Here is a 27,991-nt window from a genome sequence, read left to right as displayed (position 1 = left end):
TGTGCTAATTCATTTTTTTTTCTCTTGAAACCCAATTCAATCAAGACTTTTGTTATATTCACTCCCCCTTTTTTAAGTACACTTCCCTTGTAATCATAAATATTCACTACACCCAATTCAAAATGACGCTTAAATTTTTGTATTCCAAATTCTAAAGTAGAAATGTTTTGATATTATTCCAAAATGTACTCTCCATAATACACAATAGTAGGTTTTGGAAAGTACATTCCCAAATAGTTTTAATTTTTCTATTCTTGAAAGTATTCTTCATAATACACAATCATAGGTTTTGGAAAGTACTTTCCAAAATATTGTTTTAATTTTTGTATTCCTAAAAGTACTCTTTAGAATGCACAATAATGGGTTTTTGAAAGTACTTTTCAAAATACTGTTTTAATTTTTCTATTCCTGAAAATACTTTTTGAAAGTTATTTTTTTTCTTTTCAAAAAGTACTTTCCAAAATTTAATATGAAAAACTTGTTGCCTCTATTCCAAAATCCAAAAAGGCAATCACCTTAATAAAGTGACACAAAAAATATTTTAATATGTCTATACATCACCTCTTGAACCTTTAACCAAATTGCACACATGCAAATTATGTATGGAGATTTGAAGCTTGTAAGCAATTTTCCTAATTTGTAGTAAGAGAATAAAGCTATCAGATCACTATAACCAAGAAAATGAGGAAGAAATGAATGCTTTGTTGCCATGGAAGTAACAAATGGAGTAAAAGAGAAAGAATTATAATGAAAGAGAGGAGGAATATTTTGTTGTCATGGAAGGAGTGTATTGTATGGGGGAGGAGGGGAGGGGAGTGTGTGTCCGGGAAAAAAAGAGAATTTAAAATAAGAAGGTTATTTAAGTTAATTTGGATTAAAAAAATAAAAAGGAGGTGTACTTAGAGAAAAGGGAGTGGATTTAGGAAATGCCTTGGGTCACGCGCTACACTGCTAGAAGTGCAACCGTTACTGCAAGACGCTATAGCTGAGCGAGGGAAGGACGAAGTTGGCGGCAAGTTTCGAAGAGATAGAGAGAAGAAGCAGTGGGTGGTCGCGGTATCACTTTCTTCTCCGCCCCCGCCACGCCCTAGACCGCCGCGGGCGTTTCCGGCACGTCGCTGGAAGGCGGTGGCTTGTTGGCGGCGGAGCTTCGCGAGATTAGGTTCGGATCGCTCGGTCTCGCTAGGTCACCGCTGACGAGAATTTGAACTTCTCGTCACTACTAAGCCGCTATTTAGGTGTTAGTCTTATTCAGCTCTATTGTTTTGGGCTAATTCATAGCTTAATTTTATGATTATGGATTAGTTTTGTTTGTTATGAACTTATGATTCTATTTCCATTTGATTTCTGTATTAAATTGTTGACAATTTCGTTTTGAATGACACTGTTGGTTTGATATGATATTCTAATAAAAAATTATTTAACCTTTTTTCGTCGGAACTGTAGGGGGTTCTCTAAAAAATAGTGCGAAAAAAAAAGTGCACAGCAACACTCAGTGGTTTAATGCATCAATTGTGATACTAATATCTTCAAAAGGCACTTGACTAACATTGTGTCTGTTCTAGCTAAAGCTTGTGTTGGGAGAAAGCAAAGAGCATCTAGTTTGTTAACAATGGAAGATGATCTGTTGGACACAGAAGACAGGAACAACAATGGCAGTTCCACCGCAAAGAAATCGAAGCAGCGGCAAAAGAGGAAGGAGTACATGGTGGACGAGGATGGGCAGGTGGGGGCACGAGAGAAGCTGGCAAAAAGAATCTTGTTGTCTCTGACGAGGCCTTCCTATGTTTTGGGATTGGGTCCCAAACCTCTTAGGGTGGAACACCGTGCAAGGTTGCGCTACCTGCTTCGGCGGCTCGTCAGCCAGCATCATTGGGTTGCAGCCAGTGGTGTTCTCAGTGTCTACTTGAAGGGAACACTTGATGATACCTCTCCCTACAGGAACCGTCTTAAGTTTTGGGTATCCCCTTCACTATTTGTGCCTGTGCCCTTCTGTGAAATTTTGTTTTAGGGGTTTTGAGAATGTCGTGTGGTGTGGTGTGGTGTCAAGTCTCATTTGCTTTCAAAATTTTCACATATTGGTCTTGTTTTAGTGATATGAAGTTAACAGGCTGAGATGAAAAGGGTATATTGATTCATAACTCCTTTTTTTTTATTTACTTTAGAGAAAATGGCACTTTTGTTTTAAGATTTGCGGGAGATCTTTTGAAACCAAAATGATTTCCCATAATCTAAACATTCCCAAACCTATATGCAATTAAAAAAATTTCATGATTTTTTTTTAAAATGATTCCAGTGCCTCACCCATACTTTTGTTCCCTTTCACCCCTCATTCTAAAACTTTATTCTTTGTTTCTGTAATTTCTTTTATTGTTGATATGCTGAGTTAGTTTCTGAACAACATGTATGCCGGCATATGTGTAGGTTTTACTGGAGCTTCTTAAGCATGTGGAAAACCACTCTATTAATCCAACACGAATCAAGAACCTCTATGATATTTGGTCTAAGAAAATTGGATCAATGAAGACTTGGCCAGTTGAGGTATGATTCAGAACCCCCTAATGCTTTATAATTATTACCTTTATGTTAAATGTTTAAAAATTTCCTTTGTCACGTAGTAACTGTTTCTGACTTGTAACAAGAATATAACTACGCTTAAGCAAAAACAATTTTGTCTTCATTTGCTTTGATAACAATGATTGGACTTCTTTCAAAAAAGCTCTATAAAAACAATATTAATGCTTGGAGACAACCAACTCAATACAATCTCATCATCTTGAAAGTAATTAAAGACTAAATTGGATATGGCATAGAAAATAGTACTGCTATTTTGTAGCAGGAACACTAAAACGTCAATTATTGTTTTCAGTTGTCAGTTTGATTGTTTAGGCTTTCGGTTCTTAATGTGGAATTTTGCTTGTGGAGCAGAGCAGATATGCAGTCCATTTGGAGTTCATGCTTTTCTGTCTTTTGCAAGGCAATGCTGAGGATGCATACCAGCTTGCTCTATGGTATGTAATCTAATTCTTAATAATGTATTGCATCCAGTGTTGTTAAATTGCATGGTGCTTTTTTTGCCAACCACCAAAGGCAATTTGTGAAGGGAGGCCTGCTATGGCAGCGCCATAGGCCGCAATGGCGTGTTTATATGGCAGAATTTTGGCCTTCCGCCATATTCCTCCATTGATAACATTTGCATCATGATGCCAAGGAATGAATTTATCATAACTTGTCATTCCTATATAATGTGGTGAGCTGGTTGTCTGTCATTATTATTATATTTTTATTGTGGGTTGTATATTTTTCTATCAAACTTAAATTGCTTATAATGGTTGATATTATTAGTTTAAGGTTTTATTGTTGTTGTTGCTGCTGCTGCTGCTTATAATGGTTGATAAGGTTTTAATGGTTATTATTATTGGTATTTATTTCCTCCAGACATTTAAGAATAATATCTTAATAGTATGGACTCTGGTACTTGCTACTTGTTATGAAATGCAGACTAATTATTATACTTAATATTGCCATTGTATATATTCATGGGATAAAACGATAACATTTAGAGTAGGCAAGTTTTTATGAAAAAATAAAAAATAAAAATACACAACCATAATTGCAAAAATTCAATATTCCAAATGATTGAGTGACACTGCCCCAATGCTGAAGAGGATGAACTTGGGATAGGTCACACCCTGGAAATTTGGGGATGAATTAGTACTCACGGTGACTTTAAAGATACTGGCAAGTCTGCTGCCCCATGTTTGTGTTCTCCCCAGTCACCAGTCACCAGTCAAGAATTTAACCCAAGCAATACATGGAAGGAACACAGTTTCAATACTCTGACAATCATAATTGTGGTTATTTCATTGATTATCTACCATCACTATCAATATATATACTATATAGGTTTGCAAGTTACCACCCAACTGGTATAGTTAAGTGCCAGATACATGCTGTCAAATAAATGCAACTTGACTCAAATATGACTGAAAGACCATTTATGTGTTTTTTTACCTTTTGTGTAAATAAAATGGCTTCAAATATGAACTTTCCATTGATAAAGTATTCTTTTTCCTTCATTAATGTTAGATTTTCACTTCAAAAATAGTAAAATACATGTCAGTGTTTGAGAAATAATGTTATAAGGGGGTTACTAGACTCTAATTTATTTTCTTCCTTCATATTACCTTGTTCTTTCTATCCTTTTTTCATTTTTGTCTTTTTGTTTCTCCTATAGCCTTGGGCAAGAAAAAGGTGATATTGGTCCTATGTCAAAGATGATGATGGGTTTGACATTCTATGAGTTGTGGTATTCTTCTATCCCCAAAGAATTCCAGTGGAGAAATTCAGATCAGTTTGACTTGCAAGAGAACTCAGATATGGAGGGAACTTCATTCAACAATGAAACTGTACAGTCAGAGAGGTATAATTCAGTTGAATCCCACATGGCTGACTCCCAGTCCCAGCATGATTCAGATGCCTCTGTCATGAATGATAAGAAGATATCTGGGGATGTTGTCTTCAATGAAGACATGGAGGTTGATGCTAATAAAAGAGAAAAACCACATCAGAACTTTCAGCCAGAAGGTTTTTACTTAAATTCTGAAGAGCATAAAGGATTTGGAGATCCTTTTTCTAACAATGGAGGTCTTACACAGGATATCTTGTATGGCCTTGGTAAGTCATTTATTTGCTGAAATGGAGAAAAAACTATTTATTGTGGATTCACACCTGTTGACCTGTATGAGAATGTCTATGCACATGTATAATTGTATATGGATTTTCCTACCCAATATTTTTTTTTTCTCAAACTGGAAATGTTGATTGTCTTTCTTACTACTCTGATGAGGCTAGATTTTAGTTTTTCTCTTGCCTATGATTACTGGTTTGTAGCAACCTCTGATTAATTTCGATAGAGCATCTCCCCCTATTACTGTGGTTTATGAGAGGAGAAATAAGAGAAAGAGTCAAGGGTATCATATGTAACTAAGTGACTGTTCGTCAGTAAGTTAGAGTTAGTTTTTCAGGAGAACAATTGTAGTCATGGTATAAAGGATAGGGAGGGGGAGGATATTTGCACATTGGTTAGGAGGGACCATATTCCTTGAAATACTTAGCCTTTCTGTTTTCTGTAATTCTTTCATCACTCAGTGAGTCAGTAAACAGTCTCTTGTCTTTCATTTTCTAACATTCTTTCTTTTCTTATTATTATATTCTGATACCAGTTTTATCAAACTGATATCAGAGCTCTTTACTCATCATTTCTAAGTTTAAATAGTGATTACTCTCTGATTCACTTGTGACTTTAACATTGTCTTTTGTGCATTTACTTAGGGGAACTTGATTTGTGGTTGCTACCCCTGCATTTATCTGATGACCACAGTTTTGAGGAGTTCATGTATTTGCAAGGAAATCAGCCTAATGACTATTACAAAAATGCAGTGAAATATTTACAACTTGCACTTGACTCAGAACCTTCTGCTTCAGCAGCATTACTTCCATTGATACAGGTATGGATCATACATTTCAATTAACTTTGTTTGGAACAACTAAACTTCATTTCATATTTCATTTAAGGAGTTGTTTGGTAAACTAAAAATCAGGTTCAGAACTGTAGTTGAATTTGTTACATAACCTCCTAAAAAGTTCAACTTTGATCTGCTGTTAATGTAAATCTTTTCTACTCTATAATCGGACATCCAATCATCTGCATCACATGATTAAAAAAATTAAACACTGTTTTGGTTTGTGTGAATCAAGATAAATTTGAAGTGATTTCAAAATAATTAACTTTGTAGTACCTCTAGTTAATTATGATCCAGTGATCCATTTTTTAAATTTCAAATAATTTTGAAAGAGGAAGGGACAGAAATAAGGAAAGTTTTGGTTCAAATTAAAACTTATTGGATAAAACCCAACTGTTTACAGGATTTTGTATGACATTAATTATCCATCTTTACTTGCACAAAGCAACTGACTATGTTCTGCAATCTCACAGCATGTTTCTTTTTCTGGATGCACATGCACATCTATATTTTGCATCTGCTATAGACATTATATTATATGACAATTGTTTTCTGCATGGGATAATGTTTGAGATATCAAAAATGGCTTCACTTTATTTTTGTTCCCAGCTGTTGCTGATTGGAGGTCAAGTTGACGAGGCTCTAAATATGCTTGAGAAGCAATGTTGTAATTCAGCCTCTGTACTCCCAATAAGGTATATATTCCTTTTTAATGATTAGCAGTGATGTACTTATTAAACCAACAATTTCTGAGATAAGCTGCTATATTTTACTCAATGCTTTTTTGTCATGTTTAGTAAATTTACTATTGTACACACTTGCAGAGTAAGGGCTGCTCTCTTGGAGCATTTTGATCGAAACAACTCTCTCCTGCTTCTTAGCTGTTTTGAGGATATATTGAAGAAGGATCCAACATGTAGTGACACCTTAGCAAAACTTATCAAGATGCACCAAAATGGTACTTTCATTCTGAATCATGTTTGTTATATGATTTGAATAATTTATAGTCATTCTTCTGCTACAGACAAAGCAAAACCTTTATATGCTTAATGATACATTATGCCTATGTCGTTAATTGGTTTCTTCTGATATTTTACAGGAGACTATAGTCTTGTATCTCTGCTGGAAATGATTGCTTTACATTTAGATGCTACAGATGCAGAGTACAATACGTGGAAGGTGTTCTCTTCATGTTTCTTGAGACTGTCTTCCTACGAAGAAGACTGCATGTCTTCATGCCCCATTCAAAATGAAGATGGACATAAGCAACATTTTCCCCTTAACAAAACCCCTAAAATATTTACGGATGGTATATCAGGAAAATCTTGGAGGCTTCGCTGTAGGTGGTGGCTAACTAAACATTTCAGCAATAGCAAGCTTGAATCCGAGATTAATACTGGTACGTATATATTTTTTAGTGTTTAATTTGATCTATTATAAATGTAAAACTTACACTATTATCCAATCATGAAATCATGAAAAGTTTATGGCAACACTTACCTAGGAGGTCAAACTCTGTTGGTAACATGATCAACTTCACTATAAATATTGCAACATGCTTACTCAGTATTATTGTTTTATTTTAGTCATGTTAATTTGTTTTCCTAAATTGTATATGTATCAGGTGACTTGCAGTTACTCACATACAAAGCGGCATGTGCATCGTATATGTATGGACGGGAATTCAGCTATGTTGCGAAGGCTTACTCTCATTTAGAAAAAGAAGATGATAAGGAGTTGCTATTGTTCTTGGATGAGCACAGGGGAAATTCATTTGGAATTTATCAAAAATTTCAAAAGAAATTTACACACATAATATGATATTTATCTAAATCACTAATCATTATTTGCTTAAAATCTTCATATTAATTTGGACGACTTTTATGGTTTTAACTTTATTCACTCTGTTATTTGTAGGAATTCATATGCTCATTGCTTGTCAAATTATCAGCTTTATAGAAGGGAAGGATTTGCCTTTAAAAATGGAAGAATGGATACAAGTTTTAATGACAAAACACTAAGTATATAAAATTGAAAAAGGTGGATAGATAATAACGCTTGAACGGAAAACGGGTTACTTTCTAAGTAGTCTTAAATCTTTATCCGCCCTTAATATTAGGTTAAACGGGTTCAATTCTGTAGTACTACCTGACATTGTTTAAGAGCACTTTCATCTAATTAATATCATCTGTAATCAAGATTGAGCTTAAGTATGTTCATCCCCCCGTAAAGACTTGTCATGTATTCTCTATGTTTGATTCTGTTTCGTGTTTAAAGATTTTGTACAAGAATTTAGAAATGTAATTATATTCTTTATCTTTTATATTAATTATAATGGTCTTTTTTACTCATTTGATTTTATGTATGAACTTTTTATGTTGAGTGTAAATTATAAAAGTTAGTAAAAAAAAAAGATTTTATGTTATAGAGATAACGAACCAATGGGCCGATAAGATTATTATGGAGGAGTTGCTATTGGTTTCATTGTCATTGCTATGACCTCTATCAAGGAATTGACAACTTTTTTTTTTTTTGAAAATGTCCTTTTCCATGAAAGCATAAATCTGTTGTATAATTGTATAGTAAAATCATGTTTTCATTATCTGACGGGTGTGAATTAAAAATACATAAGGGAAATACAATCTCATTATGTATTTGTCAACAAAATATTTTTTGTTATATTAAAGGGGTGAAAAAAATTAATAATGAAAATACAATTTCATTGAAACAATACCATAAAATCATATTTTCGTTATTTATTAGAGGGAGTGTTAAAAAAATAATAAAAATATAATTCGATTGTAATATTTCAATAGAATCATAATTTGATTGTTATTTCAACGATGGTGATGTGCAACTTGGTGGCATAGTGCGGTGGAAGTGCACATCGGCATAGTGGTGGTGCAAGGCGCAGGGTTAAATGTTGTCATTTTTATTCTCCGATGAAAGAAATGAACTTGCATTTTTGGGTTGTGATAACATTCACTTGATTTTAATTTCTCATCTTTTCCATTTTTAAATTTTCTTTTTTGAAGAAAATTTTTAAAAAAATGTGAATTTTCAACAAATTTTTTTTTAAAAAAAATGTGAATTTTCAACAGAGTTGATTTTTGGGGTGTTCTTCATAAGTTATATTGATCTCGAAAACCTAGAAGTTGCAAGCTATTGTATTGTTTTGATGATAATGTATGATTTGTTATCTGTTTTTTGTTGTTGTCTGGTAGGTGGTGAATTTTGGAGGATGATATGGGTTAAATATTTTATTGTTTAGTTGTGACCCTTTAAAATGGTTAACGAAGGATTTTTTGTTTTTGTTTTTTTGGTCTGATGATTTACTATTTGCTTATGTGTGTATTTTATGATTCATATAATTCGTAAGGGCTTGAAATTCATTACTTTGAACTTCATATATTTTAATGGTTATAGGGTTTCTGAACTTTATATATTTTAATGAACTTATATGGTCATTTTTAACACGCCATAAGAAATTTTACTGGGTGTGACTAGTTTTTAACTAAGAAGGATATTTTTGTTGGCATTTTGTGTTTGTAATTGCAATGCTTACATACCAATTTGCTATCAGATGAGATTGTATCTTACATGTCCATTGAATGTTTCATTAATTCTTTCTCATATTTGTTGAAGAGATTCATTAGCTACTAACGAATTTTGGAGTAAATTTTTTGTACTTGCCTAATACATATTCCTTGTGATTAGTAGGGTGTTTGTTTTTGTGTTATTCTTGTATGTTACACTGATTTCACAAAAGCGACAATATACATAAACAACAATATACAACTTTTGTGTAATGGAAGAAACTTGTCGTCATTATATTAACATACATGTTTATCAAACGTGTGTCTAAACACACACTAACTTTATTGGATTGGTCATTTTTTATTATTAAGAAAATTAAATTAGGAAAAAAAATAATCATATAAAGGTGAGTATTGATGCATTAAAGGAAATGGTATGTAACACAAAATGCTAAAAACATTTTCTCATTGTTGATACGAAATATTACAATTTGAAATTTGTAAGTTTTATCTTGTGCAAAATATTTGTTTTTTTTCTAATAGTATTGGTTTAATCTTTTATTTCTTTATGTGTCTGACTGATTTTATTCTATTTGCTTGGAATATTAGGGTTAATTTGCATCGACATATCTCTACATTATGAATCAGATGACAAATTCAGAAATGGGTCAACAGAGACAAGAGTATCATCACTTTGAACCCATTATAATGTGTTAGAATTAACGATCACATAGCATATGGATCCTTTCTCACTACAGAGACCTCACACAAAAAAATTTCAAATATGAAAAATCTATTAAATTTTTTATATTAAAGAGCAAATAAAAAAATTCAGATATATATATCATAAATAAAAAAACATATTTAACCCTTTATTATTTTTCAAAACTCGTTCAAAGTTCTAATAACAAGAACCAATGACGTCGTTGTGTGCTCTTTTCTTTCTTTTGTTTCAACAAAAAATTTTGAACACTGAAACCCTGATTGGGAAGCGCGCAGAAGACACAAACTTGCGGCGAACACATGAAGAAACCGAAGCAAACTCTGTTGAGCCCCAATTGGGTTCAACTTCAACAAGTGCCTTTTCTATCCTCCTTCTTCTTCCTTGTTTTCCAAAACTCATGTTTCTACATCAATTTATTGGTGTTTGTCACCGTGCAGAAGCTGAAGCTGAATGGCTCCAAGGCTTCAAGGACCTTCAAAACTTCAGATGAAGACACCCCAGAATCAATATTGGGTAAAAAAAAATTGATTTTTTCTTCTGGGATTGCGTTGTTTTGTGTGGTGGATGTAAGTGGTGAAGCCTTGTAAATAATACAGCTGTGTGTAACCTTTTTTTATTTTTTGACAGGGAAACGTAAAGAGAGACCAGATGATGAATCCAATGATTGTCAGATTAATCCTCTTGTTCCTGTAAATGACGATTCAAGGTGACTTAAGTGATTTTTATGTGTCACTACGTAGTTTAGGGATGAAGGCTTGTCTTATATTGTTTTGTTTTGTGTGAATTTGAGCTGCATCTATATGAATAACTGAATAAGAGTTACACTGGTATAGTGCTATTGCTGGTTTAATACTTTAATTCGTTTTGAGAATTGAGCTAGAACATGTTTTTTTTCTTGTATTGTATCTGTTCATTTTATCTCGGCCTGCTATGTTATTATGGAGCTTTCTACTCTTTTTATAGTTCACTATCCTTTAACTTATTAACCATTTGGCAGTCTGACAGATGCAGTGGCCATGGATTGTGAAATGGTTGGCGTAGGTCAAGGAAACAAAAGTGCCCTTGGAAGAGTAACACTGGTATTAATTTGATCCTCTCCATCTTGTGATTATTATCTTTAGAACTTTTCCCCCCATTTTACTACATTGATGAATTCATATCACTACAAAGAATGACTGATTGGCGGATATTATTTTATCATTTACAATCTTTTTCCTTCTCGTCCTAATCCGGTTTAATTTTTATTGTCTGTGGCATGGATTAGTATTGCATTTCACTTCTTCAGTCCCAATTCTTGCCTATGCCTGAAGTTATACTATAGTTATATATACTTGGTTGTGTGTTGTTTAATCATGAGGTGTTCCTCAATTGGTGTGTGCTTCAAATAAGTGGACTTCACCTGCAGTGCTAGATTTTGAAATCCCACTGGAAGTACCAAACGGTCAGGGCTATGGCATCGGACTCTTAAGTGGATATTAATTCACACACCCAAAGGGTGTGGGTGCACCTTGTGAGAGACCCAAAAGAAAAAAAAAGATTTAATGTTGTTTGGAGATAGACCATAAGAACACGTTTCTTGTATTTTATCACCTTATATGAACATGCTGTTTATGTGCAAGTGTTCAATAAGTGTTATTTGACTCTATGAAAGTTCACTATTAACAACTACGATACTACTGTAAATTTATCCAGGCAATGCAGAACCCATGCTTGATAACTTTATAAAACTCTTCTTTGATTTTTTTCTGGGGCTATTTTTTCTACATCATAAATAAGACCCAAGAACCTCACATCCTGTATACATGCGAAGCCAAATCAGTCCTAACTCTATTAGTGTAAGAAATCATAACTTTAAAACTCAAGTGGTCCTAATTCTAAATAGTAGAATTATAATATCACATTGATTTCTTAATTTCTTTGGCATAAATAATTGTTACAAACTTACAATTATCATTAATATCTTCAGCTCCCCTTTCCTTGTTAAATCTTTTATTTCTAATATTGGTTCAGTTGATGGCAGGTCAATAAGTGGGGAAATGTTATTTATGACGAGTTTGTCCGGCCAATTGAGCGAGTTGTTGACTTCCGCACTAAAATTAGTGGCATAAGACCTCGAGATCTTAGAAAAGGTTCTTTGATATTCTTGTTTACAATTTTAAATTATAATTGAAAGGATTGGAACTAAAAATTCCAAAGATTAAGTTTAGAACGGGTTCTATCAAATTTCAATGTTTGTGTAGATACATTAATTTTTGTTGTACTCTTTGAATGTTTAAATTTTTTAGCAATCACAATTTATTGAACTCTTGCATGCATCATGGAGTGTGAGAGAATTTTTTGCCTTATGTATTGTTAGTCAGGGAGGATTGTTGGCTATGAAATATATCATTGACTTCTATGGACATTTTTAAGCCTAAAATTTATGTAGCTTTGAGTTTCAAAATTTTGTGTGTCATCTTACTTTACTGAAACTTTGGACATTTTTCAAGAGCCTCTTGTTTTTTCTTTTTTCTTTATCTTTGATCAAAGTTCTTCGGTGGCTTTACCAAAGCATGCATTTAGTGTTTTAGTTGGTCCTAATCATGCTGCTAGGACAAAACTTTCAAGAGCTGTCCTGTATACCTTAACTAGTAGTGATCTAGCTTATCTGGTGAGATTTAGAGTGTGAAAAATGCTCCAGTCGTAGCATTGAATAGTCCATTATGTTCAATCTAAACATTATGCAAATATTTGATGTATAGATTAATTTAATAAGCAGTTCAAAAGGAGCATGTCTACAGTCTACGCTAATATTAGCAGTTAAGGTTTGGGTGCTCAACTATTAGCATGCCTCATCTCAATTATTAAAAGTAGCCATAATAGCTCATTATAACTATTGAGGATCAGGATTTTTCCTAACTATTTCTATAATTAGTATTATAATTCTTATGCTAATAAAGTAATACATTTCAACATGATGATAAAATTTGTAGCAAAGGATTTTTGGGCTGCTCAGAAGAAAGTGGCAGAGTTGATCAATGGAAGGATCCTTGTTGGTCATGCCTTGTCCAATGATCTTAAGGTCTGCATTTGAGTGGCTGTTTTTTTTTTCATTTTCTTGATCTGCGTGTGTATTTTTCTTCTCAGCCTCTGGTGTTTAAAACTAAGAATTAGACTGTACTTTTGCAGGCATTATTATTAAGTCATCCCAGAAAAGATATACGGGATACTTCTGAGTACCAACCATTTCTAAAGTGCTGTCACCTTACTGCTTCTTCTACCTATTTTGTTTTTGAATTTTACATTACAAATATTCCTGTAATTAGTTCTAATAAACTTGCCTTTGGGTTTAAGCAGGTCAAGTAGCAGAAGAGCACTGCGGCATCTTGCTGCCAAACATCTTGGTGTTAACATCCAAACAGGAGAGCACTGTCCAGTTAGTCTATCTACCTTTTTGGTCCCCCCTCGTTTTCTTTTATTTGATCACTTGAATAATAAAACTATTAGTGTGTTGGATAAATGGCAATTGTCTTTGTAGTTTAAAAAATGCACTAGCTTTAAGAACTTGAAGTTGCCATTCTTATAGCTGACTCTGTAAAACATGGTATCAGAAGTCTAAGATATCCATATTGTTTCAGATAGAAGATGCTCGTGCTGCCATGCTGCTTTACCAAAGAAATAAAAAAGAATGGGAGAAGAGCATAAAAGATCAATTTCGGTTGAAACAGAAGCAAAGGAAATCAAAGCAAAAAAAGAAGCTGAAGAATGAACACACTTCAAATGGCAACCATGTTGAAATTTGATCATAGCATTGGGTGCCCTTTAAAAAACATCTGGTCAGGGAACCTCTCCTTCAATGGTTATTGTATTGCTTAAATTTGAATTCGAAATGCAGTTTAAAGAATTAGTTTTTTCATAGTTATAGGATCAATATTTTTGCAGTAGCTCCGAGTATAATTCGTAGGAATTGCACTTTCTCTCCCAAGTATAATTGGTAGGAAAACGCTGTTTTCAGTTTTAGTGGGTAAAGGTTATGATGTACTACTATAAATTAAATTTGTATGTATCGTTATTTCTTGTTTTAGAGAAAAAGTTCGGGTTATAAGAGTTTTTATTGTGAGTTGTGACTGATTTATTTTCCAGATGCTTCTGTCCAATCGATTTAGTGCATGTTAGGATTTACGTTGGATGATCTAAAATAACGTTGACATATCAGGTAATGTGATTTTTGTACAAATGACATATTTGGTGTCTTGTTATGGAAATGATTCTAAATTTAAAATTAAATGAATGCATGTTTGTTTTGACATCAAATGTCATTTTATTTATAGGTCAAGTAGAAACAACAGAATATAGTTTCTGCATTTTTCTTACATTTTAATGTGAAATTTTCATTTAACAAACATCTTGACAGAGTTAAAAAGCATATTTAGGTAACTTCATTGTATTTAAAACTTTATGTTGAATTTGATTATTAACTTGATTTTAGAATAAAAATATAAAAAGGTCCCTCTTGTTTTCAAAGGGCTCACTCGCACCTTTTTGGCAAATCTCGAAACAAAGTTTGTATAGTTTGCAAAAAAAAAATGTTAATTAAATATAGAAGACTAGACACTTCTTGGTTTAAAGATGTTTTGCAAACGACTCCCTAAACATCATTGACTTTAGATACTTGAAATGGTAATTTCATTCTCAACTTGGATAAAATATTTAATATGATTCCATTTTATATTTCATTTAATAGAATAATACTTATCATTTTCTCCCAACAAGGTAAGTTTAGTCACCCATGGATGAATCAATGAATCGTCATGGTATGAGAGTCACTTCGCTGAATCACAAAAGCAGTAGAATGCATACTTTCCCAATTTAACGTCAGTTTTGGTAACATGTGTTAGATATTTGTTTTCTCTAACAAATAATGACCGTGCATTCAAATAAAGCTGAAATAGGCTCAATTTACACATTAGATCATTTATATAGTCTAAGTACAAACTTAACAAACTCACAATTACATATTATATCTAATATATTTTTTACATATTATATCTAATATATTCTGAATTATAACTATCACACCCCCTTAATTCAGAATCTCTATAGATGACAGTCCAAGCTTGTCTCTCAATACTATGAAATTGTTCACCTTCAAGTCTTTTGTGAGAATATCCGCAAGTTGCATTTCAGTACTGCAGTACTTCAAGTCAAGCTGTTTTTTGCTCACTTTTTTCACGAAGAAAGTGAAATCTTGTCTCTATGTTTTTTTACCTTCCGTGTGCTACTGGATTCATGTTCAGCTGATAATGAATTTGTTGTCCACATACAATTTGATTGGCCTCTGAATTTCTATCTTTAATTCTTCAAGTAAAGAGTGTAGCCACATTGCTTGGTATGCAGCATAGCATGTTGCAATGTACTCAGCCTCGCAGGAAGATAATGCCACTACAAGTTGTTTCTTTGATCACCAGCTTATTGGTGCACCTAGGAACTTGAAGAGATATCCAGTAGTGTTTTTCCTTTCCACCTTGTCTCCACACCAGTCTGAGTATGAGAAACTCATCAACATAGTTGTAGATTCTAAAATTCCAACCAGGCCTATGAGAGCAGTTTGATCAGAATCCTAAGGAAATAGAACACCATAGTTGAGTGTTCCTTCGAGACATCTCAGAATTCTCTTAGCAGCAGCCTAATGAAAGGCTTTAGGATCGTCCACAAACCTACTAATTAGACCAACTGCAAAAGAAATGTATGGTCTTGTGTTGCAGAGGTATCTCAATGACCCTACGACCTGCTTGAATAGGGTCCTATCCATTGACTTTTCTGACTCATCTTTCACAAATCTCAAGCCTAGTTCAACTGGAGTGGATGTTGGGTTGCAGCTCATCATCTTAAATCTCTTTAGCAGTTCTGTTGCATACTTTTGTTGGTGAATAATCAGAAGTCCTTTGGCTTTCTTGAACTCAATTCCAAGGAAATAAGACAATATCCCTAAGTATGTCATCACAAATTCAAGCTTCAAACTCCTCTTGAATCTCTCTATATGAATCTGATTGCTCCCTGTGATCAATAGATCATCAACATACAAGCACAAAATTATCAAATCATCTTTGTCACTCTTCTTTACATAAACTCCATATTCCTTCTCACACTTATGGAAACCTTGTTTGACAAGAAAGGAATCTATTCTCTTGTTCTAGGCCCTTGAAGTCTGCTTTAGGTCATACAATGCCTTGTATAACTTGAACACCTTGTCTTCTTCACCCTTGATCTCAAACCCAGGAGGTTGTTTCACAAAGGCCTCCTCTTCCAAAGTACCATTGAGGAATGTCGACTTTACATCAAGCTAGTATAGGGGCCAATCTCTAATGTGGGCTAAAGCTATCACCAACCTTATGGTTTCTAGCCTAGCTATTGGAGCAAACACTTCTGAATAATCCAAACTAGCTCTTTGGAGGAATCCTCTTTGCAACTAGCCTTGCTTTATGCTTGGCAACAGTTTCATCAGGTTTTAATTTCACCTTAAACACCCACTTCACATCTATTGGAGACTTGTTTGGAGGCAAGTCAACAAGTTTCCAGATCTGATTTCTTTCAATTACTCTTAATTCCTCTTCCATTGCAGCCTTCCAATGATCTTGTTGCAGTGCATCTTTGTGATCAATTGGTTCAATATCTGCCAAAAAGGCAAAATGCACAAACTCACTTGCTTTCCTCTTTGCTTCTGCCTTTTCTTCATCATCTGCCACTACAGCTTGCCTAAGGATGTTAGGCATATCAACATGATAATCTTTATACTTCAAAGGTAGGTGCTTATCTCTGTGTAGTTTCTGATGCACAACAACAGGTTCCTCATGATCAACTTCTATTTCTGTTGCTTCACTAAGTCCAGTCTCATTGTTCTTTTCTCCAAACAAAGTGCTGATAGTGCACTTCCTTTTCCAGTCCCAAGAGCCATCTTCATCAATCACAACATCTGTGTTGATGAAGATCTTGTTAGTTAACGGATCATACAACCTATAGGCACCAGTTGGATGATATCCAACTAGTATCATAGGCACACTCGTGTCCTGAAGCTTTTTCCTCCTCTCATCAGGCACATGCTTGAAACACAATGACCCAAACACTCTCAAATGCTTTACTGTAGGCTTCCTTTGTGTCCATACTTCTTCAAGCACTCTATCTTTTAGCTTCTTTGTGGGACACTTATTCAAAATGTATGCTGTAATGGACACTACTTCTCCCCAAAAATCGGATGGCAAGTGCTTCTCTTTCAACATACACCTTGCCATGTTCATCACTGTCATGTTCCTCCTCTCAGCCAAACCATTATGCTGAGGAGTATAGGGAGCAGTGATCTCGTGTATTATACCATGATGAGTACAGAAAGATTCAAAATCATTAGATGTGTACTCTCCTCCACCATCAATTCTAATGATTTTGATTGACTTTTCACTTTGATTTTCACTCAACATTTTGAACTCTTTGAAAACAGATGGCACTTCACTTTTGGCTTTAATCAGGTATAACCTCATCATTATACTAAATTCATCAATTTACAAAATATTTGTTACCTCCCATTGAAGACACTTCCAGTGGGCCACATACATCAGAGTGAACCACTCTTAGCACTTCAGTTGCTCTTGCAGGTGATTTTGATTTGAAAAAGTTCCTAAGTTGCTTGCTTGTCAAGCATCTCTCACAAATCTTATTAGGAACTTCGATCCTGGGCAAGCCCTCAACTAACTTCTGTGACTGAAGTTGATTCATTCCCTTAAAATTTAAATGCCCAAGTTTTCAATGCCAAAGCCATCTTTCATCTTCATTGGCAGTTGATGCCAGACACTGCACATAAGCATTATTCATGTTCACCTGAAAAGTTCTATTTCTAGACAATGGGACTTTAAACACTCTCACATCACTTGGATCTAGCAAATCTAGAAACTTGTTCTTTAAGGATGCTGAAAATCCTTTCTCAAGAAGCTGGCCCAAGCTCATCAAATTACACCTCATATCTGGCACATACATCACCTCTTCTATTACTACAAGGCTTCTATTACTCCTTCTGAAAGCAACATTCCCAATTTCCACACTTCTGATAATACTGTGATCTGCAAACTTTATAGTGCATTTCTTATTATCATCAAGACTCACTAGCCAACTCAAATTACAAGTCATGTGATTTGAGCAACCAGTGTCCAAATGCCATGTTTCTGAATCTCCACTACTGCTAAAGTTACAGGTTGTTGTCATATATACAACTGCTTCTCCATCTGAATCACTTTCACTATCATCTTGTTGCTTTGCTTATGTCATATGAGCCTCATTTTTACTGTATTTCTTCTTCTTCTCTCTTACATTTGCACTTCCACATTCATTTGCAAAGTGTCCCCAGCCTTGACCATTGTAGCATTTGATCTTACTCTTGCCAAACTTTCCTTTTCCACCCTTATTATTTGATCCTGGTTCCTTTTTTCTCCCATATGATACTGATTGATCCTTATCAGAATCATTATGATCATGATTGCCTTGAAATGAAGAGTTCTTTCCTTCGTGCTTGTTGCTCTGCCACTTAATATTTCCTTTCCACTTCTTGTTCTTTCCTCTTTGCTTCTATTTTGAAGCATATAGAGCCTCATCTTGCGATTTTATTAAGCTTTTCTCATTCATTTTCAACTCATGTGCCTCTAGAGAGGCTTGCAGCTCTTCAATTTTCATCTCAAATAAGTCCCTGGCCTCCTCAACTATAGCAACTCTCCCATCAAATTGAGGAGTTAAGGTTCTCATCACCTTCTCGACCAAATCTTGATCTTTGAATTTTTCACCACATTCTTGCATTTGGTTCACAATTCTGAGCAATTTTGTGAAATAATCACAGACCCTCTTATTGTCTTCCATTTGGAGGAGCTCATATTGTCTCTTCAAGGTGTTTAACTTCACCTTCTTTAACTTGTCATCACCAGAACAAGCCTTTGCAAGAATGTCCCATGCTTCTTTCGAAGTTGTGGCAATAACAATTTTCTCAAAATATGCAGAATCAACTCATTGATGCAAGAAAAAAAGTGTCTTACAATCATTCTTCTTCAAATCCTTCAACGCTTGTCTTTGAGCATCTGATGTGGTGGCTTTAGGTTCTTCAACTCCATTCTGAATAACCTCATACACATCCTGAAATCCAAATAGGGCCCTCATTTGCACGTTCCATTTGGATCAGTTTTTCCCATCAAGAACTGGTAAGTTTCCAGGTATGTGACCATTCATGATGCCGTCTCGATCAATCTTCACAAAAACTCTTCAAGAATTCGCCAAGAATCTTACGCAAGATCTGAAATCACACGAATCTTGAAAATTAACACTCAACAAGATCGCTTCACTCACAATCTCACAGCTCTCAACAGTTTACACTTGAAGGATCCTCACAGTGTTTGAATCTCATAATTCTCTCACACTGTTTGCACTCACACTCAGATTTTTCACTCAAGAACCCACTTTTCTCGTCCCTCTTGGTCCTTAGAACATGGAGCTCATGATACCAATTCTGTTGGAGAGAAGGAGAAAAAACTAGGGAATCACACACACTCAAAATGATGAGATAAATATTATTGAAAACTAAATTACACATTAGACCATTTATATAGTCTAAGTACAAACTTAACAAACTCACAATTAGACATTATATCTAATATATTCTGAATTACAACTATCACTTGGGGGGTTCATTTTTCATAAGCTTATATATAAATTAATTTATGCTTGTTTTCTCCCAACACTAGATAATTAAAAAAGAGCAAGATAACCGCAAATTCAGCTTACGAAGAACTTCCATGAATTGAACGAGGAATGTGAATTTTTTCATACTTGGTTTTTATATTTTTCTAAGGTGAATAAGTTCACATATTCTTTACTTGATCACGAATTGTGTTAGGTTAGGCTACTTTGGATTCTTTTGTAGTCACTCTCTCTCTTAAATTTAAATTGATTTATAAGGGAACCAAGTATTTAGCGTGGCAACGAGCAAAGGCGCCATTAACAGTAACGCCTAAACGCAACGAAACGCAATCTCCACCTCTTCTCTCTCTGCGGACCAAAACACAGACACGTTCCAATTCCCCCTTCTTTCTTTCACATGCACACTCTTCAAATTCCACTTCAACAAACCCTAAACCCTAATGCTCTGAAACTCACATTCCCATAAAGTTGAGAAATATGAGAATTCCAAGCAATTGCGAGTTCACACGAATCACGCCCTCTGCTTTCAGCTACCACCGTCTCAAATCATACGTTTCCGACTGCAGAGCCGTGCTTCTCCCCTCATTCGGCGGCCCGCACGTGCTCCAGCTTCGCTCGCACGTGCCAGTCCCTCCGCTCAAGCCTCACGATGTCCTCGTTCGTGCGCGCGCCGTCTCCGTCAACCCCTTGGACACCCGAGTAAGTTAGTTGCTGTTCAAAATTTCTTGAACTGTTTCGAGAATCCGGTTAACTGTTTCGAAATTTTCTTGAGCTGTTTTGGGGAATTGCTTGAACTGATTTTGAGATTTTCTTGAACTGTTGGTTTGTGTCTTTCAGATGCGTGCTGGCTACGGGCGTTCCATCTTCGAGCCGCTGTTGCCTCTCATTTTGGGGCGCGACGTCAGCGGCGAGGTTTCGGCGGTCGGAGATAAGGTGAGGTCGGTGAGTGTGGGAGAACAGGTTTTCGGGGCACTGCATCCCACTGCCGTGAGAGGCACTTACTCGGATTACGCGATTCTCTCCGAAGAGGAGGTTACTCCGAAACCGGATTCACTTACTCATGTGGTATGTTGTAGTTTCGTGATTAGTGATAGTTAGGTCTATTGAATTTGATATTTGGTGCTGTGATCCTTGATGTATGTGTAACTTTGAGTGCACGATTGCATGTAGTAGACTTGTTAAAATAACACACGAGACATGGAGTGTGAAATTTTATTATATGTTTGCATTGCGCATTTTGAAAATAGAACAGAACTAGACATGGTGATAAAAAAAAAGTAGTATATGTTGGTTCTAGTTAAAAGGGTGGCACCATAGAGAGCAGAGTGGAACACGAGCTATCTATTGATTCTATTCCATTTCAGTTCTGTGCGTGCTCTATGTTTCCTTTATCCTTTTTAGGCTAGCTGTTTGTAACTTCTTGATTTGATGCATCAATCTGTTGTCAGGATTAGTCAAAGTATATGGTGAATGACACCAAACCTTGGAAGTGTATTGTGAATGAGTTGCGGTGTAGGATCTTGCTCTCTTTGTAACCAATGGTCAATACAGAAGTGGAATATATTTAAGTACTGAGCTGTATTGTTGCAGTCAATATGATGCACAGGTTCTGCAATAGTGAGGGATTTAATTTACTGTGATTAAATTCATGACAGTAATTAAATTTTCATTATGTATCTTCCAGTACTTGGAGGAGCATCATTATTTTAAGATCTGTTGCTTGAAGGAAATGTTTAGACGTGTGCATTGGGTGGGATGAACCATACTATAGATCATGCAATATTTTGGATTACTTCATATACTCATTTCACATTGGCTATTATTATTCTTTCTTTCCCTGATCAAATTAGGTGAGAGATTATTTAGGTATAACAATAATCTTTGTCTGTTTATGTCCAATACATTCATTGGTTTTATCAGCACGCTTATAATTTACTTGTTACAAAATAATTAGTGGTTTCTATCTACATCTACAATTGACCATGATTTTTCCCCGTTGTTTACTTTGGATCATTCAAGCCATGCTTTTAACCTTTTTTTATCTTCTTTTTTCCTTTTAATCTTGTAGGAAGCCAGTGCCATTCCTTTTGCTGCATTGACAGCTTGGCGTGCTCTAAAAAGTACAGCTAGAATAAGCGAGGGGTATGTTTATATTGATAAGATTATGATTTCTATTGGTGAAAATTGATTTTTGCACAAAAATTTACTGTTCATTTGGAATTTTCATTTTGTGTATTTTCATCGCCCACTAAATGTTCAGCTTGCTAACAGCTCTCGTTCCACTCACTTATATACTTTAAGCTTATCTCAAACAGACAACGGATATTAGTAGTCGGAGGTGGAGGAGCAGTAGGGTTGTCTGCAGTTCAGCTTGCAGTAGCTGCTGGTTGCTCTGTTGTAACTACTTGTGGAAGTCAAAGCGTAGACAGATTGTTAGCAGCTGGTGCAGATCAGGCTGTCGATTATGTTGCTGAGGTGGTGATGAATCTTCTTTTTATCATTTTTCCTGTCAATTGTTCAGATATTTCAATTAGACAAACCTTGCTATTGAAGTTTTTTGTTTTGAAATTAAATTTCCTGAAAGGGAAAACAACAATACATAACATACTGATTGGCCTTTGATCAAAAACAGAAAATAAGATGCTAAAATGGAAGATAAAACAGACATTTTAAAAGAGTTGATAGTTGGCCTTTGATGAATGTGGCAAATGTGTGTTCAATGGTAAAATGAATTATTTCTTTCTTTTTAATACTGTATTTAATTATTTTTAATAATCAATAAAATAAAATAATAATTAATAAAAAGAAAAAATTGTAAATAAAGTAGAAATTTATAAAATCTACGATCCTATAGTAAAATAAAATTTTATAGTAATTGGGAAGATAATGAAAATAATTATAATATGCAGATAAGTAAGTGCTTGGGAATGGCAATTGGGGTTTAATAATCTAAATAAATTTATCTATTTAGTTTTAGTTGTCCAATTACATTTATATAGAACAGCAGTAACAACTAAGCCATTATCCTAATTTAACTTATACTCCAAGAAATGCAAATAAATCCTAATCCCATAAGGATTGAGACTCCCTAATACTACCCATAAGTAAAATTTAAGGATTAAAATATGAGCCAATAAGACCTAATTAGTAATTAACATAAACCTCAAGCCCATATGCAACCCAAGACCCAGACATATGAAAATTAGTGGAATACTTCTAACTCAGATATAAAATTAGAAGTAATAGAGGACTAAAGCTAATAACCTTATATTATAATCATCCAGTAAGTTGATGGAATAGTACAATCATCCCCTAAATAAAAAATACTAAAATTCAAAGACAATTTGGTCTTTAAGCTTATGCTTTATTCTAGTGCATCTTGCATAAGATCTGATCTGTCTTATAACTTCATTCTGGATTGACAGGATGTTGAATTGGCTATAAAGGGAAAGTTTGATGCTGTTTTGGACACTATTGGTGTGCCTGAGACAGAACGGATGGGCATTAATTTTCTAAAACGAGGTGGACACTACATGACACTTCAGGTAGTATATGAAAGTTTATCAACTTTTTCATCTTTATCACACTTGCAGATATACTCAATTCATTGCCAGAATGACCTTTTAGATGTTTTTCTTAAAAAAAACGTCTTTTCTTCAATCTTCTATTTTTTCTATTTCATTGAAGGGTGAGGCAGCATCATTGTCTGATAGATATGGACTGACTATTGGGCTTCCTGCAGCTACAGCTGTTTTATTGAAAAAACAGCTTCTATATCGATTCTCTCATGGAATAGGTAGAAATTTCCAGACTATCACATGCTATTTTTCTTTTGACACCTTCAAGTATGTCACTTATTTCCTTTGTAAATTCTACCTTCTGTTTGACATTGATAGAACTGGTATTATAACAGTTAGAAATAATAATGGGTTCTGCTGATTGACATAATGCTCTTGTTTAATCTAAAAAAGTATCACAGGAAATTTTCTCCTGCCCCCTATCTCACCTTGGAGGAAAAGTTTTGAAGTAGAACTCTAAACTTCTAAAGCATTGATAAAATTAGAAAAATGTGATAATGGGTTCTGCTGTAATTTCTTCATACTCTGATTCTAGTATTCCTGATTAGGCAGCCTATACTATGCAAGCTGCAATAATCTTCAGTGTTGCACAATTACATGTTGTCTTAGAATTAAACTTTCAGCGAAGAAACAACCCAACTAAGCCTTATAGATGCATGTGAATTACTCCAACTGTGTATCATACAACTTAAAGATGCATCTGAATTATAATGTTCATGGGATTACCAGATTAAGCCTTTGTGAAACCTTTTAGCTTCAGGTGTTTCCAGATATCAGATATTCATAAATGATATCTTTGCATTTTTTTGGCAAAAATAGGGATCTATGAGGAGATAGTCAATTGTGGCATGTGAGATTGATATCAGGCTTTCTTGCTGCTTGTTAATTAATGAAGCAAGATTGAAGATATGCTGAAATCAAATCCCGTGTTGCATCCCCAGTTTCCTAGTAGAAAAAGTTAAAAACACATTTATTTAATGATTTAACAGCTGCTCTCTCAATCTTTCTTTCTAATTATGTCTGCGCATGGCATTCCCTGTTGATCATAATCATAATTTTGTACATTGGTTCCTTTGTAAGTTAGAAACCAAGGGTGGTGTTTACTTCCTTCTTGTTTTTACCCATGCTGGCAAATGCCTTTTGAAATTTTTTAAAAGAATGTAAAGCCTAATCCCCTTTTTTCCTTGTGATACAGAATACTCATGGACATATATGAGGGCTGACTTAGATGGTTTAATTGAGATTCGAAAGCTATGTGAAGCTGGGAAGATGAAGATACCTGTGTATAAAACGTTTCCCATAACACAAGTAAAAGAAGCTCATGAGGCAAAAGACAAGAAGCTCATTCCTGGTAAAGTTGTACTGGAACTTGATTGACGTCTTGAAGCTGATCAGAGTTGGTTAAACTAGTTTTTTTTTTTTTCTTTTTTGCAATGGATTGTTCCACATTTTATTGAGATTGATAGGTGTTTTTTCTGGGTTCTCTTTGATAGAAAGTGGAACTTGTTGTAAATTTTGATCCAGAATAAGAACATCTGTAAATTGATTGAGAAGTTTGTGTGACACATGTCCTTTCTTTACCTTTACAACTGTTCTAGTTTTAGTCATATCCACTTGTGTTGTAGAAGGTGTTGACCCCATGTGTCAATTGTACTCACTATATCAATAGCCAATCCGTGTTCTCTTGAATTGTGACATCGAAAGAGAACATTGCTGAATTATTAGCAGAAAGCTTGTTCATTGCATTAACCTATTTGTGCTACTTGGGAGCGGAGAGGTAGGCATCATTTGTTGTTGAAATAGCCAGATCCTAGGAACATTATAGGGCACCATTTGTCTGCTTACCTTTTAATTATTTCAACTGTTAGAAACAGGCTATATTTCGTTCTTGATCACGCGTGTATACGTGGTTTGTATGTTAATAAATTAAAACTTGTAACCTCACTTGGATACAACTATTCAATTATTTACGGTCTGGTGGGACACAATCTAACATGGACTGCATAGACACTTTGACAAACCCTAGCAGTAGCAGTGATCACCAAACCAGCTGGGTAGAAAGGATGGAAGGAAAACAATTATTTCGTACTTTGAAGCCCGAAATTAGATCTCCACCCCTTTTGTTGTTTTTCTTGTATTATATTCCACTAATCAACCGAGTGATTATCATCGTTTAGAAAAAAAAAATGTTAAGGTACCTTAAAAAGCCTCATTGGCCACTTTACGGCATCGGCTTTACCTCAAAACCGGGCCTCATGCAGAAAAGCCCGAAATGCCAAAGTTAAAGTGCTCTACAATGTAAGTCCATAAAAATATACTTATTATTGAACAATCTGCTTTTCATAGACGTCTTTCCATAATAGTAGTATATCAGTTTTGTCAAGATGTGTAAATGTGTGGTCAAACCCCTTATTTTGAAGTAACCTTGACCCACTTATTAATTTGGTTATCATTCAACTTTGGAGTTAGGATCATACGGAGTGTGTTGTGCGTGCTCCTCTTTGAGTGGGACCACACCTCTAAACCTATTCGTATTAAATGCTTTCCCTTGTGCATGTGACGTGAGTTGAGATGTTTAAAGGTCTTCAGCAATCTGACTTTACACTACAATTTAATTCTGGGTCCAATTAATGAATGCCATAAAAGTATTGATTAAAAAATAAAAATTTACCATCAAATTTATAATGTAGTACTATAGTTTATTAAAATCTAAAAGAAAAAAAAAATCCATTTTCAAATTAACTAGGGTCAAGTTGTGCTACTTTCTGTGCATTATGTGGCAGACAAATAATTAACATAATGGACTTGATAATCATGTCTTTAGGATATTAGGATATTGATTAAGAAATTAAAAAGAAAACATTTATTATATAAATTACAAAAGAATGTAAAAAGATAAGAACAATACAAGTTTTTGCTTTTTAATAAAAATATTTTTATTTTAAATTTTTTAACCAATGTCCCGTGAATATTATTTAACATTTGTCTGAATATAATTCAATTAGCTGTGTGATACTTAGCACACCTGATTATGTTAAGGATTTGTTTTACTTGGAGTCATAAAAATGTTAAATAAATTTCACATATTCTATAGATGCTTTTTATCATTCAGTGATTTAAAAATATTTTATCATTTTTCAAAAAGTTGTCAAATAACCTAAGACTAGTTTTGATAGTGGTAATATTTTGGCAAATTCAATCAATCGTTTTCTCTGCCACGCGTCACATGTCCGCAGGTTTCTATGATATCCGCGGGAAACATAGTAAACGGCACAGTCCTTCGCAAATGGGTCCCTATGCTTGTTTCAGAATCTTGCATATACTCTCCTTTTCATGCGCGTGCGCCTGCACACTTCTCATGCGTTTATATCTTTTTTTTTTTTTTCTTGGCCAACTATACCTTTAAATTCTTAGGTCCATATTTCTTTATTACAATCAAAACATGGTGATGTTCAAATTATCTTGTTCGATGAATATTTTGAAAAGAATAATCTATTCTTAGTATTCTTGTTTATGAAATGGAAAATATTAATTATTTTACAAGACTGGTTGCATCAATTTGTAAGTCCTTATAGACTGACTACATTTTTATGTGGTACTCCTTTATAATTAGAATTTAATTAAAATGATATATTTTTTTGTATTCTCATCTAATAAAATTATTATAATGTATGATAAAATTTATTAAATTTTGAATTAATTATTTTAAGAGTCACATATAATATAATTTAATCAGTTGATAGTATATAATTCTATATTTAAAATATATATAAAAAATTAACCCTTTATAATTCCACATTAGTACAATTTCATCTTATGCATACTTTCATATTTATTCTAATTTCTAAATAGCTTCAATCACTATCAGATATCAATGTAAATAACTTTACAACCACTATCATCTACCATATCTTCGTCGAAGGATTTAAACAACTCAATTTTCTTCCCTTGAAATTAACATATATACGTTCATTTTTAATTTACTGTTGCAACCGCATGTTAGTAGCAAAGGAATTTTTGCAAAAACATCTACACCTTCCTTTTCCATTCAATTTCTGTTAAATCGTTGAATTTAGTTTCGAAATCTGTGAACAAGTTAAATAGTAAATCAAACATGTTCTACATTCATCGGTAAAGGAATTCTCAACTGCTTCGGTGCAAAACATTTGAAATTTTGTGGCTGATTCATTCATCCTTTGATGGTGCTAATCACATGTCTTCCACTCTCATTCGCAATTTGGCAAGAGCTACTGTTCAAAATTCAAAGAGAAATTAAAAAAATTAAGAAGCAATATGAGAATTCAATTGCGTCAGTGTCTTTACAAAACTGTCATGTTAGTTTAGATTGGAGTCACGATCATGAAAATGAGGATTATATTTTAGTAGAAGCCACAATTATTTTTCACAAAATTTGAGATATTTAATTAAATTAGAATAATATCTCGCCAATTGTGTTTGGTTGAAGAGAAGAAAAGATAAATAGAAAAAAATTATATAAATTCCACATTCTATTTTAATTCAAAAATTTATGTTCTTAGTGTGTTGGATGGAAAATGAAGGCGCGGCGCGTGTCGTGAAAGGAAAGCAGTGGCGAGTATGATTAGAGTGTGGTCACGTGCGTTGCACCTTCTTCCTTGTTCTTTGCACCTATTCCTCTCTTCCCTTCCCCTTCTTATTTCCTAACTGCCATTTCTTTTTTTTTTTTTAATTTCAAAACTATTTTTATAGTAAGTTCTTGGATCCCCTTAATAGCTTACTCGTTTTTTTACCATCACATTAACACCAAAGTAAATAGTAGCTTCAATATAATACCATTTCATACACATTTCACCATTTTGAGACGATAGTGGGCTGGTTTATACTTTATAATATAGTTTTATGTAATATTATTCATTAAAAATATTAGATAAGGATCCAATGTAA

At 34.2% G+C, this 27,991-nt stretch overlaps 3 protein-coding genes across 4 annotated transcripts; all 3 read left to right on the top strand.

The window, feature by feature from the left end:
* The first annotated feature begins 974 nt into the window (after positions 1-974).
* On the top strand, positions 975-7,445 carry LOC114377997. 2 transcript variants are annotated; one of them, XM_028336494.1, is made up of 10 exons: positions 975-1,238; positions 1,572-1,960; positions 2,425-2,541; positions 2,929-3,011; positions 4,238-4,677; positions 5,335-5,510; positions 6,135-6,220; positions 6,350-6,483; positions 6,625-6,924; positions 7,150-7,445. In XM_028336494.1, exons 2-10 carry the CDS (start codon positions 1,613-1,615, stop codon positions 7,344-7,346), a joined length of 1,881 nt encoding a protein of 626 aa, XP_028192295.1. In that variant the 5' UTR covers positions 975-1,238; positions 1,572-1,612; the 3' UTR covers positions 7,347-7,445. The 2 variants fall into 2 exon arrangements, with proteins under 2 accessions (XP_028192295.1, XP_028192294.1); XM_028336493.1 differs by having other exon boundaries at positions 1,566-1,960.
* A 2,538-nt stretch (positions 7,446-9,983) lies between these two features.
* On the top strand, positions 9,984-13,884 carry LOC114379087 (RNA exonuclease 4-like). The gene is made up of 9 exons (XM_028337649.1): positions 9,984-10,138; positions 10,223-10,298; positions 10,413-10,491; positions 10,783-10,864; positions 11,806-11,914; positions 12,758-12,846; positions 12,954-13,018; positions 13,122-13,200; positions 13,403-13,884. The coding sequence occupies exons 1-9, from the start codon at positions 10,085-10,087 to the stop codon at positions 13,565-13,567; spliced, it is 798 nt and encodes a 265-aa protein (XP_028193450.1). The 5' UTR covers positions 9,984-10,084; the 3' UTR covers positions 13,568-13,884.
* A 5,867-nt stretch (positions 13,885-19,751) lies between these two features.
* LOC114377912 (reticulon-4-interacting protein 1, mitochondrial-like) lies at positions 19,752-24,786 on the top strand. Its single transcript, XM_028336388.1, has 7 exons — positions 19,752-20,189; positions 20,328-20,555; positions 21,559-21,632; positions 21,806-21,965; positions 22,916-23,035; positions 23,178-23,286; positions 24,264-24,786. The coding sequence occupies exons 1-7, from the start codon at positions 19,968-19,970 to the stop codon at positions 24,443-24,445; spliced, it is 1,095 nt and encodes a 364-aa protein (XP_028192189.1). The 5' UTR covers positions 19,752-19,967; the 3' UTR covers positions 24,446-24,786.
* The last annotated feature ends 3,205 nt before the right edge of the window (positions 24,787-27,991 follow it).

This window comes from Glycine soja, chromosome 12 (assembly GCF_004193775.1).
Source record: "Glycine soja cultivar W05 chromosome 12, ASM419377v2, whole genome shotgun sequence".
Lineage (NCBI taxonomy): Eukaryota > Viridiplantae > Streptophyta > Magnoliopsida > Fabales > Fabaceae > Glycine > Glycine soja.
This window is presented reverse-complemented; position numbering and strand designations above follow the sequence as displayed.

Excerpts from the sequence above, each read along its gene's own strand:
- LOC114377997 (XM_028336494.1), top strand. The coding sequence starts at position 1,613 with ATGGAAGATGATCTGTTGGACACAGAAGACAGGAACAACAATGGCAGT. Across the intron at positions 1,961-2,424 it reads GGAACCGTCTTAAGTTTTGG|GTTTTACTGGAGCTTCTTAA; the intron begins GTATCCCCTTCA and ends GCATATGTGTAG. Across the intron at positions 4,678-5,334 it reads GGATATCTTGTATGGCCTTG|GGGAACTTGATTTGTGGTTG; the intron begins GTAAGTCATTTA and ends GCATTTACTTAG.
- LOC114379087 (XM_028337649.1), top strand. The coding sequence starts at position 10,085 with ATGAAGAAACCGAAGCAAACTCTGTTGAGCCCCAATTGGGTTCAACTT. Across the intron at positions 10,139-10,222 it reads ATTGGGTTCAACTTCAACAA|AAGCTGAAGCTGAATGGCTC; the intron begins GTGCCTTTTCTA and ends GTCACCGTGCAG. Across the intron at positions 13,019-13,121 it reads GAGTACCAACCATTTCTAAA|GTCAAGTAGCAGAAGAGCAC; the intron begins GTGCTGTCACCT and ends GGGTTTAAGCAG.
- LOC114377912 (XM_028336388.1), top strand. The coding sequence starts at position 19,968 with ATGAGAATTCCAAGCAATTGCGAGTTCACACGAATCACGCCCTCTGCT. Across the intron at positions 21,633-21,805 it reads ACAGCTAGAATAAGCGAGGG|ACAACGGATATTAGTAGTCG; the intron begins GTATGTTTATAT and ends TATCTCAAACAG. Across the intron at positions 21,966-22,915 it reads CTGTCGATTATGTTGCTGAG|GATGTTGAATTGGCTATAAA; the intron begins GTGGTGATGAAT and ends CTGGATTGACAG.